The 14,119-nt window shown below is 38.1% G+C and overlaps 2 protein-coding genes across 2 annotated transcripts; one reads left to right on the forward strand and one right to left on the reverse strand.

The window, feature by feature from the left end:
* The first annotated feature begins 338 nt into the window (after nucleotides 1-338).
* On the forward strand, nucleotides 339-2,277 carry LOC139893365 (ABC transporter G family member 8-like). Its single transcript, XM_071876523.1, has one exon. It carries the CDS (start codon nucleotides 490-492, stop codon nucleotides 2,275-2,277), a length of 1,788 nt encoding a protein of 595 aa, XP_071732624.1. The 5' UTR covers nucleotides 339-489.
* A 2,717-nt stretch (nucleotides 2,278-4,994) lies between these two features.
* Nucleotides 4,995-13,919, reverse strand: LOC139893366 (uncharacterized). The gene is made up of 4 exons (XM_071876524.1): nucleotides 13,627-13,919; nucleotides 13,288-13,402; nucleotides 5,812-5,930; nucleotides 4,995-5,064 (listed from the first exon to the last, which is right to left on the reverse strand). Exons 1-4 carry the CDS (start codon nucleotides 13,851-13,853, stop codon nucleotides 5,013-5,015), a joined length of 513 nt encoding a protein of 170 aa, XP_071732625.1. The 5' UTR covers nucleotides 13,854-13,919; the 3' UTR covers nucleotides 4,995-5,012.
* Between the last annotated feature and the right edge of the window lie 200 nt (nucleotides 13,920-14,119).

A 14,119-nucleotide genomic window follows, 5' to 3' on the forward strand; every position in this document is an offset into this window, starting at 1 on the left:
CATATTAAATTTGTTAAAAATTTTATTTTTTAAAATATTAAACCTACAACATATATTACTTTGAATGTGTATGAGCGATGGTTCAGTTTATAAATCTTGTATAGCTTAATTTTTTGTATCAAAAGTTAAATTTAAAAATCTTGTTTGATACGAGATTGATTGAATATAAGAGCTTATAAAAATTAATGTTTGAAATAATAATTAGATGTTCTAGTTATTCTTTTGCAACCTTTTATGTAATTTCAATATCAAACTACACTTATATAAAACCCCACATGCTAAATGTATATATTATCAACGAAACCTGAAATTTATAACCTTTTGGTTTATGCATTTGTCTTTCTCAAATCCCATCATCATTCCAACTACATTTTAGTTACATTGCCATTACACACCAAATCCATATATAGCCATTTCTTAACAAATCATCCTCGAACACTCTTTAATCTTTCTCTCCATCATCACCATCCATAACCACCACAAACCACCATGCAAGAACCACCACCACCATCACCACCACCACTACCACCCATCAAAGCGTACACATTAAAAGCCACCTCAATATCCTACACTAAATCCACCTCCCCATTCACACCTTTTTCCCTCCTAAACTACTTCACCACCACCACTACACCACCAATCACCACCATCCTCCAAGACATCACCATCACTGCCTACCCCGCTCAAATCCTCGCCATCGTCGGCCCTAGCGGCGCCGGAAAATCCACCCTCCTCGACATTTTAGCCGCCCGAACATCCCCAACTTCCGGCACTCTCACCCTAAACTCCTCCCCACTCACCCCTTCCTCGTACCGAAAACTCTCCGCTTACGTTCCCCAACACGACACGTCACTACCCGTCCTCACCGTCTTCGAAACCTTCGCATTCGCAGCCCATTTACTCCAACCCAAAACGACAAACATCTCGTCCATAATCACCGCTCTTTTAACCGACCTCCGGTTAACCCATATAGCCCATACCCGGCTCGGCCACAATCTATCCGGTGGCGAACGACGTCGTGTTTCAATCGGTTTAAGTCTTTTACACGACCCCGGTGTATTACTTCTCGATGAACCCACATCCGGACTTGATAGTACGTCAGCTTTCAACGTCATGCAAACGTTGAAATCGATCGCAATTACACGTCACAGAACCGTAATCTTATCGATTCATCAACCGAGTTTCAAAATCTTGTCAACAATTGACAGAATTTTATTACTTTCAAAAGGAAAAGTTGTTCATCATGGAACATTACCTTCGCTTCAAGACTATTTATTATCAAACGGTTTTATTGTCCCTCCACAACTAAATTCGCTAGAATTCGCAATGGAAATATTAACTCAAATCACTAAAATCATTGCACCACAAACTCAACCTTCATCTGTTGATCCGATTATTTGTACTAAACACGACGAAATTCGATATCGTAGCTCAAGGTTTCAAGAAATAGTAGCTTTATACATAAGGTTTTGGAAAATAATCTATAGAACAAAGCAACTACTTTTAACAAACACCTTGCAGGCCTTAGTTGTAGGGCTCGTTTTAGGCACGATTTACATTAACATCGGGTACGATAAAACCGGAATTGAGAAGCGATTTGGTCTCTTCGCATTCACATTAACATTTCTTCTTTCATCCACAACTGAAACCTTGCCGATTTTCATCAACGAGAGGCCAATTCTTCTTCGAGAAACATCGAGTGGGGTTTATCGTCTTTCGTCGTATTTAATCGCAAACACACTCGTGTTCTTTCCATATCTGTTTGTGATCGCTTTAATATATTCGGTTTCGGTTTATTTTCTAGTTGGTTTATGTTCAACATTGCAAGCATTCATGTACTTTGTGTTAACGATTTGGGTGATCGTACTAATGGCGAATTCGTTCATTTTGTTCCTGAGTTCGATCGCGCCGAATTACATCACCGGGACGTCGTTAGTGACTGTACTTTTAGCCGGATTCTTTTTGTTTTCCGGCTACTTTATATCGAAAGAAAGTATGCCGAAATATTGGGTGTTTATGCATTATTTTTCGATGTATAAATACGGGTTAGATGCGCTGTTGATCAATGAGTATTCATGTTTGATGAACAAGTGTTTGATTTGGTATGATGAGAAGAATGAAACGTGCATGGTGACTGGTGGTGATGTGTTGCAGAAGAGAGGGCTTCATGAAGATCATAAATGGGTTAATATTTATGTGTTGATTGGGTTTTTTGTGTTTTATCGTCTGCTTTGTTTGTTGTTTTTAATTAGAAGGGTTTCAAGGTCAAAAAAGTAAGTTGTTTTGATCATGGAACCAATTATATATCTGCAATTAATTTGATTTATTATGATTATATATTAGTTTACCAATTCAATATGTATGTTTCATTTGACTAGTTATATGCTAGTCGATTGTGAATTGCCAATGCCATTTGTGATTAGTTTATAGATAATCATAAAATTGATGTTTAACTCCAGATTATTACATAAAAAAAAAATGATGTTATATACATTAGTACATTAGCCCATCTTGTGATTACGATGTTCGTAGATAATCATAAAATTGACGTTTTTTTTTTTTATCAAAATCATGTTTGAAGATATATTGGACGACATATGACAATATTGAAGATGATGGATATATACAACTCCGTACTACTTTTTTTTGTCGATAACCCTTAGATAATGAAATGACATAAGTGGGCCACACCAACTTCTTTCATCACAATTCCTTTTGTCATTTTCACTGAGAATAATATGTACCGGTTGTTATTACAAGTGACTACTAACCTTGTCGGGTTAGAGCGCAGAGAGTCGATCCAGTCACCTAACTTCGTTTCGTAGTTGACGCCATCTCTCCACCCCCACTGTCGTCGTTAACGTCGTTACCAGCCATGTCGCCAAAGTTTCGTTGCCACATCGACACACTTCCCCCGTTTCCTTCTCCTTACATTTTTTTTGTTTTTTAATATTGCGTGTATTTGTTTTTCTCTTTTCACATGATTCATCTTTTTATAAATGGAAAATCATTTTAACGTGAAACAAGAAGAAAGAGAAGAGGCTGTGTTCACGGGTGTTAATAGGTTGGGTTTTCGGTTTATTTGGTTAATCGTCGGTTAATCGGTTTGGTTTATTGACTTTTTGAACTTCTAAAAGCAAAATCAAAATCGAAGCAAATCGAAATTGAATTCGATTCGATTTTGATTTCTATTCGATTTTGACTTTTAAATTCAATATCGGTTGAACCCGAAAAACGAACAAAATTAAAATTTTGTAATAGAAAGTTGGAAAATATGCATGCTGTACGAACTAAGCTCCCAAAAATGTGTACCTAATCAAACTTGAGTTCAACAAAGTTGCCTATATAAATATAAATATCTATTGATAAGTGTTACCTATATAACCAAATTTTAAATTCCGCCTGCTGTACGAACTAAGCTACCAAAAATGTGTACCTAATCGAACTTGAGTTCAATAAAGTTCGATTGTGTCGAGAGGAGTGGAATAAATAAGCTTTTCGAGCTTAACTTGAACCTGATTACCCTAATAGATATATAAGGTTGAGGCTTGTCTTCAAGAATTGACTTCTAGGATCACTGCCAAAAGGAAGGATGCTGAGAATTTGAACTCGAACTACTCTGATAAAGTTCAAAGTTGTGTGCATGTGTAGTAACAAACACAACTACACAAATGTCTCATCGCTTCAATTCGACATCTAACCAACAGGATTAAGTTTTAACACAGCTTGTATTCCTCCGCTACCTTTTCTTCAATTAGGATGGAACCTCAACAACATTTTCGAATAATTATATCAACTGAAACAGTTCGATTCAGTAGTTACTGGTTCAAAGTAGTCACTCATCTTTTGGTTTCTCGTCATCACAATTAACTAGATGAGTAAACTTAAAATAGACATTGCGGTTTGTTTTGCGCTGTACATCTAGTCCAAAAGTAATGGGCTGTGACACACATAGACGGCCAAATCACTAGTCTATTTCCGACTAACCCAGCCACTAAACATGTCCCCTAACCAGAGTAACCAAAACATTATAACAAGCCCCTACCCACAATAATAGTTCAAACGTGACGGCACGCAAAAAGGAGTGACTGGAGTTTACCTTATAGCCTACCAGAATAGCCTACCAGAACATTATATGAATTTATATCAAACATGTTTTATAGAAAACAAAACTTGAGGGCTAATTATTGAACCAAAAGAGTTAATATCAGTGTGTAATATTAAGATTCTACAAGAAATCATAATACTTTATGAGCAAGAAACTAGGATAAAAAATTAAAGCATGGAAGTTTATGTGAAGTGATCTAATTCAGGAGTAACGGAAGTTGAGATACATGGCATGTTTTATCGTTTTTATGTCAACGCTCAATTTCTTCTAAACTAATATTTAGCCACAAAGAATAGATGAAGCACAGTAGTCATTATAAAGGTTATAAAACTGTAGTTCGCTTACAATCAAAACATTTATAAATGGTTGTGCACACAAATACATCACAGATGCAGCTTCAGAGATCTGCTTATCAACCTTGAATACCAAATGCTTCAGAATAAAAACCTGCTCCTGGTACACGTATTACTGCACGATTTTATCAAGCAGTCAGCTATTATGGTGACTTAATTAATTAAAGGTGGCAAAAGGAGTGGGTTGGGTCATGGGTCAAAAAAGAAATTGGTTTAAAAGGGGCAATTATTTATTGTGTAGATTGGGCTCGATGGACTCGAGACACCTTTTATCTCGACTTATCAACTTTCAAGAGCAATTGGTGTCGAATATAATTACAAAAATCACATAACTTTAATAACTAATCTAGTTTTGAATAAAATGACTAAAATCGCTGTATGCATTTAGAATACATTTTTGGAGACCTTCGATCCACTGACCCATTTGTAATTTTAGCTAAATTCTATGATTTTAACATTTGATCCGTTAGAAACAGAATTGACCCGCTCATAGTTCACCTCTAATAAAATTGAATAAGTCTATACGTGAAAGAAAAAAAAACCTTACTGTATTATCCGAGGCCTCGCACATACTGGTCAAGAGTGGTATTGAATAGCTCACTTCTGTACATAAAAAACATCAAATTTATAATAAAATTGTTAAATTTGACAACATTATTGAACTTATAGAAGTATAAAAAACGGTCCCATTGAGCCCATAAGCTTGCAACATAACCCATAGGGCATAGGCTTCAATTTTTTAAGGCTTAACATGACATTTCACCTACATAGTTCATACATGCATACATATTCGCTTTTTAGCTGCCATTTTTATTTTTATTTTTAGAAAGGCAAGTTGTCGGCATCACACAGAGGGGTATTAACCACCTTCGTGATCATTTGCCACGCACGCAAGCACTTTTGGGAGGAAACCCGAATCGCATTGCAGGAACCCGATCCTTAAACCATCCCGAGGGGCAGGCGGACCGGGTTTGAATCCTGAATGTATCCGAGAGAAAACCCCCCTCAGGGTCAATCTGGAGCTTCATATTTCAAGCAGATTAATTAAGAGGGTGAGCTGAGCTATGCAATTAATGAATTCAGAAACTAATCTTCTATGCATCAAAGAATTCAAAACTAATGTAACCCAAATGAAGATGTATTATGATATCAGAGTCATGCACGGGCCTAGGTTTAACGGACAAAAAAGGGTTTTTCTGTATATACATGTAATTAACCAAATAAGTGGGAAAACAGAAGCTTGATTGAACCTGCTACAGAATAGCTTATTGAACAAGAAATTCTGATAATATCTGGTTGCATACTATATGTACACACACAGAGACAAGATGTCAACGGTACAAAGCTTACCTAATTGGAGTTCCGGGAGTGTACAACGGATTCTTGACGACGTACTCGACGTACAAACTGTAAATGTACTTCAGAGACTCTCTTAAATCACTTGCTTTGGGATGTGTAACAAGGATGATCTGCACACCAACGATAAAAGCACATAAAAGGCTCAGAATAGAAGGTTTTACGGTTGGTAAAACCAATTGTAAAACTTTATTTTGGCAATATGACAATCGGAATATAAATTTCATCTAACATGTCGACCGTCTGTTCCTCAATCAGTCTTTATAATCAAGTGAGCCTGAGTATAATCAATATTATTCGAAGTTTTATTTCAAGTTCAGATATAAAATATATCACTAGTCACCATGCAATTTGGGTTTTAATATCGGTTGTATGACATAATTACTACTGTATATCTATATAGATCAGTCAGGTCAAATGGAAGAATAAAACAGAAGTTATTTCCCTCAAATATGACAGATATGCGCTCATATTTCCCTAAACAACTTTACCACGACTAGTTCAATATTATATTGACAAAGCAAAACTTTTCAGTTGAAAAAAAGTGGTTTTTAAATGCGGTGGCAGGGGTGTTAATACATATAGCAATAATTCTAAGCATATGTGTCTTGAATTCAAACGTAACCACTTAGGGGTAGTTTACTTTTTCTGTATTAAGTCTTGTTTTCATTTGCCTCTATTTGAGAAGGGGTGTCTGATTCTATGTCTCCTAGAAACAGACAAATTTTCAGATTAAGTGGCAGATTAAGTGGACAAATTTGCCAAATTTGTGGAGATAAAATTGAAAAAACCACCGCCGCATCCTCCGTCATCCACCGACGCTTTTCTTCTGTCCTCTTATCAACTCTCCCAGATATGTCAATTTCAACTTTATCTTCAATCTACTTTTGATTTGATTTTGCTTTATTCGAATTTAGGGTTTTCCAAATCGTTGCTGTTTAAATTGCCTTTATCATCATATTAATAACGTATTTTATTAATTTCATGTTTATTTATCTGCTATCAAAAAGACAGATCCATTATTATATTCATGTATGTGGATAAGGTAATGTTTGTACAGATCCAGATCTGATTCCTTTTTCTCTGATTAGTTCATTTCAATTCCTGTAAAATTCGTATTATTAAAATACAAATGAAATTAAGTTCGCACAATTTCCATTTCATCTTCTGCTAACTTTCATCCCCATTTCCAATTTCTTCTCACCAAATTTCCACCACCGTAAAACCACCCTAATCCACCCAACATCCACCACCAAAGTGTAAAAATGGAGTGTGTGAGAGAGAGTGAGAGGAGAGAGAGTGAGAGGAGAGAGAGTCATGCACACAAGTTTAGTACGACGGGGCAGAGAGATCGCGGAGAGGGAAAGCCTAGGGTTCCGACGACAACAAAGTTTTTCGGGCATCGTTTGACATCATTTATGTTCTTTAATTTCGGTGATCATTGGGCTATTTCTGATCTTTGGCGGGTCTTCAAGCAATTCGGCGATCTTAGGGACATCTACTTGGAAGGCAAACGACTAAGAAATGGACTCAAGTTCGCTTTTGCTAGGTTCCATGGTGTTGGAGATGAAGCACAGTTTCTTCGTCGACTAGAAAGCATAACGTTTGATTCAAGACCAATTAGGGTTTTTAGAGCCGTCAACCGTTCGCAAAACCCTGACTCAAATCGTTTCAATACCAGGCCTGTTTTTCAAGGCAACGGACCAAAAGGTAATACTGGTGGTGCTGTCTGGATACCAAAGGGGTCATCAAAGGTGGGCACTAGTCGTGGAGATGATTTTCCGGCTCTCAATGAGGTATTCGGTGAACCTAAATCTAGGTTATTCGGTGAACCTAAACCTCAGGAGGATTTAAGAACACTGCTGATCAAATCTAGATCGAGAAAGGCCTGGAAATCGGAAGAAGCTGAAAGGTTTCGTACGGTGGAGGTTGAAGATAACTCTCCATTGGTGGGGATGGAAGATTGTATTATTGTTGGTGAACTGAAAAACATTGGTGCACTTAACCTTATTACCACGATAGGGCTGGCTAACGGATACGATGGTATACATATTAAGTACATTGGTGGCCTACATGTGTTATTGATATGTGCCAACAGTGTTACGGCCAAAAATATTGTATGTGATGCTAATTCGCCGGTGAAAAAGTGCTTTAATGAGTTAAAATTGTGGGATGGCCGTTCAGTCAATTCGGGTAGATTAACGTGGGTCGAGATCATAGGGGTTCCGTTTAAATATTGGTCTTGTAGTACCTTTAAATCAATTGCGGAGTGGTGGGGGCCAGCCCTGGATTTCAAGAATTGCAATATTATTCGTGGTAATCAAAATCTAATTTCGGGTAAAGTCTTGATTCATACTAAGAATGACGAACGCATCAATGGAATAGTAAAATTGGTCGCAGGCATCTGGTGCAAACATGTTGGTATTTCAGAATGTGATGATAAAATAGAACTTGATTTGGAAAATATTCCACAGTCGGATTGGGACAGTTCGGAAGATGAGGAAGAAATTCCGGATTCTTTGTCCGGTGATGACGCTTCCGATGAACTTGAAGATGGGGAGATTCGATCGGAAAAAGGTCAGGTGAATGGTGGCGGTCATGGCAGCTTACCATTGCAGGTGGAAGATGATGGGTCCTCCTGCATGGGAATTAGGCAACCTTTTGATAAAGATAATAATGATGATGCTTTTTTGTCCAATGTGCAAGAATCACCTATAGATGCAAATATCTCCAAGTCCAAGACTCCGGATACCAAGGTGAGGTCTGATGTCTCGAATAAAAAAGTAAATCCTGAGGGTTGTTATTCGGGTACTAGTGTTGGGTCAGCTCACTTCAACTTAAATGGGCCCAACTTTCATGTTGATAAATCTGGCCCAGTATCTCGTGATAATCCAGCAAAGGTGCTTAGTGTTGATGGGCCTATTAATCAAAATAAGTTTAATGTCATTAGGTCGGCCGATCCAAGAGATAATGTGGTGATAGAGGATCTCGGTGATATCGATTGCTCATCGGATGAGGAAGAATGTAAAAGTCCAGTTAAGAACTACGGTGGTGACGGGGTGGAGAAGGCTAAGATTTCCGGTGATACATCCTCGTTGAATGTTATGGATACCGCTAACAACTATTTGCCTAAAAAAGCAAGTAAAGGGGTTGTTTATGCTTCTGATTCGTCCAATTGCTGCTGGAATTCCATCGGCAACTGGAAAGCTTCATCGAAAATTTTACATGCGAAAAAATCGACTAGGAAAGGGAAAGGCGTTGAGGATCCAAGTGGGATTAATTGTGTGACATGTGGTAGTAGAAGATCGAAACTGAGTAAGAAACCATCGTCGTCTAGGAATAGCAAGAAGAAGGAGGTGAGCCAATTGATATCGGAAAACAGTATTGGAGTTGAGGAATTCGGCACCAATCTTGGTCTAAAATGGACCAAGAAAGATATGTAAGTGTCTTCTTTCTCTGTTCGTATCTTCTTTTTATTTATGAAGATTATTTCCTTAAACATTCGTGGGTTCGGGTCCGGGAAAGAAAGTAAGTTTGGTGATGTTAAAAGCTTATGTTTGGTCGAAAGGCCCTCTATTCTAGCATTTCAAGAAACTAAATGTCATAACCTTGTCGACAATTGGATATTCGGGCTTTGGGGTTCTAATGATTGTGGGTATGTTCAAAAAGAAATGATTGGTAAGTCGGGGGGACAATTAATAATTTGGGATAAAAACATCTTCGAGGTTTATAGTGAGCTAATTGGTGACTTTTTTATTGCTATACGAGGGAAATGGAAACAGTCGGGAAATGAATCGATTATTGTCAATGTGTACGGTCCGCATGATGACGCCAATAAATGTAAGTTTTGGGATTCGCTGGACAAGATCTTGTGTATTGATGGTGTGTCGTGGGTCATTTGTGGGGACTTTAATGAGGTTAGAGATAAGTCGGAAAGATTGAATTGTGAATTTTTTTATAATCGGGCTAGGAGGTTTAACGAGTTTATTGATAGATATAGTTTAGTGGACATTCCTTTGGGTGGGAGGAAATTTACTAGGGTTAGTGATGATGGGTTGAAAATGAGTAAACTAGATAGATTCTTGGTTTCGGACGACTTTCTTAGCTTTTGGACCGATCTAAAAGTGGTGGCTTTAGATAGAACTGTATCGGATCATTGTCCTATTATGATGTCGGATGGTGAAGTGGATTTTGGGCCTAAACCGTTTAAAATCTTTGATGATTGGTTCGTGGTTGAGGGTATTGACAAGGTTATTGCCGATTCTTGGTCTGGTCCAATGGGGGGTAACCGGAAGGATTGCGTTTTTCGTAACAAGTTAAAAAGACTAAAAGGAGACCTTAAAGAATGGAGTAAAGTTCACTTTGGCAAGCTTGATTGTGAGATTGAGTCGGTTAAAAAGGTGGTAACGGATCTTGAAATGAAAGCAGAAGTAGGTAGTTTAAAGGATGAAGAGCGGACTAAATGGCTAAACTCGAGAAAAACATGGATGGAAAAGGAAAAAATCAAGACAGGGATGCTAAAACAGAAAGCTCGTGTTCGTTGGATGATCGATGGAGACGAAAACTCAAAATATTTTCATAATTCCTTAAAGAGGAAATATAATAAAAACAACATCCGGGGGATTAATGTTAATGGGTCTTGGTGTGAAAATCCTAATACAATCAAAGAAGTTGCTTTCAACCATTTTAAAAGCATATTCGAGGTACATAATTCGGATGGACCAAGCCTTGAAGGGCTGTTTTCTGAATTGATTACATCAGCGGACAACGAGCTCTTAGAAGCTCCTTTCACCGAAGGGGAAATTTGGGAATCGGTCAAATGTTGTGGTAGTTCGAAGGCCCCGGGACCGGATGGGTTCAACTTTGGTTTTTTCAAAAAGTTTTGGTCCATAATCAAAGATGATTTGGTAGGTGCTATCAACTGGTTTTGGGTTTTTGGCGAGTTTTCAAAGGGTTGCAATGCCTCTTTTGTTTCCCTTATTCCGAAGAAATCGGACCCGCCGAGTTTTAGTGATTATCGCCCGATTAGTCTTATTTGCAGTTATTATAAAATTATCGCGAAGATGTTGTCTTTGAGAATTTGTAAAGTGGCACCTAGTCTTGTAGGGAAGGAACAGAGTGCGTTTCTTGGGGGTAGATATATTCTAGACGGTGCGTTAGTTGCAAATGAAGTGGTCGAAGATCTTAAACGAAACAAAAAGCACGGCCTAATTTTTAAGGTAGACTTCGAGAAAGCCTTTGATTCGATTAATTGGGATTATCTTCTTGAAGTGATGAAATGTATGGGGTTCGGTACCAAATGGTGTAAGTGGATTTCCTCGTGTCTTAAATCGGCTACAATCTCCATTCTCATAAACGGGTCTCCGACAAGTGAGTTTAATCTTAAAAGGGGCGTTCGCCAAGGTGATCCCTTATCACCTTTCCTTTTTATTATTGCAGCGGAGGGACTTAATATCCTAACGAAAAAGGCGGTTGAGAGAGGGATGTATAAAGGGGTGGAGGTGGGTAATGATAAAGTCGTCATTTCTCATTTGCAATATGCGGATGATACGATTTTTTTTGGCGAATGGAGTAGACGTAATGCGCGAAATTTATTGTACTTGTTGGAATGTTTTGAACGGGCTTCGGGGTTGAAGGTTAATTATAATAAAAGTCAATTATTTGGGATAGGCATTAGTAATGATAACGTGGAAGCTCTTGCGTCTTGGTGTTCATGTCTTGCAGGTCGGTTGCCTTTCATGTATTTGGGTATTCCCGTGGGTAATAAGATGAAGAAATTGAATGATTGGTCCCCGGTGATCGAGAAATTTAACAAGAGGTTAGCGGACTGGAGAGCAAAAATGATTTCATTCGGTGGACGGTTAACTTTAGTTAAGTCGGTTCTCTCTAGCCTACCTCTCTATTACTTCTCGCTCTTTCGTGCCCCTACTTGTGTGCTAAATTCTCTCGAGAGTGTGAGACGGAAATTTTTTTGGGGCGGGACGGGTTCTAACTCTAAAATGTCATGGGTTAAGTGGGAAAAAATCCTTCTTCCTCACAAAGAAGGAGGTTTAAATATCATGTCCTTAAAAAGTAAAAATTTAGCTCTTCTTTGTAAGTGGTGGTGGAGGTTTAAAACCGAAACTAACACTTTGTGGGTCGCCGTAATTCGTAGCATTTATGGTTCTAATGGAGGTCTTGTGCTTGGAAACGGGCTTGTCCGAAAACCAAACGCTAGCCTTTGGAATTCTATTTGTGTTGCAGGAAATCATGTGGACGGGTTAGGGATTTCTTTCTCTAAGTCTTTCATACGCTTGCTCGGGGACGGGAAAAGCACCTCTTTTTGGAATGACATTTGGGTGGGGAACGCAAGCCTCAAAGACAAATTCAAAAGATTATACAGGCTCGAGATTGACAAAGATATCAACATCAGTAACAAAACCGAAGAATTTAAGGGAGATGGGCTCGGCAATTGGGCCTATCCACCTATGGGACGAACGAATAGTGAACTAACTGAATTGCGAGATACTGTTCGGAACTTGCAGCTGATCGAAGATAAAAAAGACTGTTGGAGCTGGAATCTCAATTCGAAGGGTACATATATGGTCAAGGACTGTTCGGTTCTAGTGGACAAAGTCATCCTACCACGTGCGGTTAATTCAATTGAGTCGTTGCGAAATGGTTTGGTTCCAAAAAAAGTAGAGGTGTTTATTTGGCGGGCGAGATTAGGTCGTATACCGGTAAGGTTCGAGTTAGATAAACGGGGCATCGATTTGAACAGCGTGAGATGTCCGATTTGTGATGGTGACATTGAGACGGTGGAACATATACTTTTTTCTTGTCAAATGGCCAAAGACATATGGGCGAAAGTCCTTAAATGGTGGGGGTATAATTCGGCTTTATTCGGGTATGAGGATATTTTTAATGGTACCTTCGGCTGCGTAGCACATGATCAAAAAAGGAACCAATGGCAAGCGGTTTGTTGGGTGGTTTGTTACATTATATGGAAGAATCGAAATGCAAAGGTGTTCAAGAATAAGCTCGAGACGGTCCCATCTTTATTTAGCGAGGTTCAAGTTCTTTCATACGATTGGATTTCACGACGTTGCAAGGGTCATATTATGGATTGGCTTCAATGGTTCTCACAACCTTAGTTTCTCTCTTTTGTTAGTTGCAATCTTTGCAATTAGCTTAGGGCGGTGTAATTTGTTTTCTCTATTTCTTTCGTGATGTATTGTGTTGTTAAGGTTGCTCAGTCAACCATGTACTATTCGTGAATGTTTAATATAAGTCCTTCTTGCTTTTCAAAAAAAAAAAAGAAACAACAATTTTACCTATCGAATTAAGAGTTGTAGAGAAACAGATCATTAACTGGAAAGTAAATAGGGCCCTTATTTATGCACGACAACAGTTCATTAATACTGTACGCAAGAAATCAACTAACACGAGATAGTAATATAGTATCACAAAAGATCCTATATCTGTACGAACCTTAATACCAGAAGGACTCTCCATGAAACTCAACTTATACGTATTAGTACGAAAACTGTGAAACGAACAACCTTGCCCCGGCAACTGAGGTACCCCAAGGTTCCCTTTATCACCACTGCACAAAACATAAACAATATCTTTTTAAACCCTAAACCGTATTAATAATTAATAAATAAATACAAAGTACAAAAATTCCACAATATAAATCAGGTAACAACAACAGATCACTCACTTTATCAATTTCACAACTTCCAATTTAATAAAATTGATCATAAATCTAATTTCCTAAGTTGAATACAAACAGAAACCCTAGAATCATAAAATGAAGGAGAAGTGAACCTGGAAGGATCCATTTTGGCGGTTAGGGATTTAAGAGAGAAAAGGAGGCCAAACATGAGTTTATGATCCTGATTTGAATCGAGAGTACGAAGAGGTCGATTCCATTCCCTATAAAGTAAACAAACACCATTTCTATTGAATACGTATATCATATGCGCATTGTTTCCTGGCGCTAATGTTGGCACCGGTGGTGATGGACTAATTTCCGATCCTCCGAAAAACTGCATTCTTAATTAGGTCTATTCTTCTCAATGATTGATTTGATGAATTTTCTGATTTGTAAATTTACGGTGATCGTGGTGTATCAAATTTGCCCAGAGAGACTTATGCGGCCAGATATATGTTATTCGGGCCGGATCTGAACGGATATGGTTCGTTACCCAACTCAATCCAATCATTTCACGAGTTATGCTCACTAACGATCGTTAAGTTTTTTCCGTTAAAGTTAGTCATTTATTTAACGATCGTTAAGCTTTCCCGTTAAAATTATTCA

The sequence above is a fragment of the Rutidosis leptorrhynchoides genome, chromosome 2, assembly GCF_046630445.1.
Source record: "Rutidosis leptorrhynchoides isolate AG116_Rl617_1_P2 chromosome 2, CSIRO_AGI_Rlap_v1, whole genome shotgun sequence".
NCBI classification, from domain to species: Eukaryota; Viridiplantae; Streptophyta; class Magnoliopsida; order Asterales; family Asteraceae; genus Rutidosis; species Rutidosis leptorrhynchoides.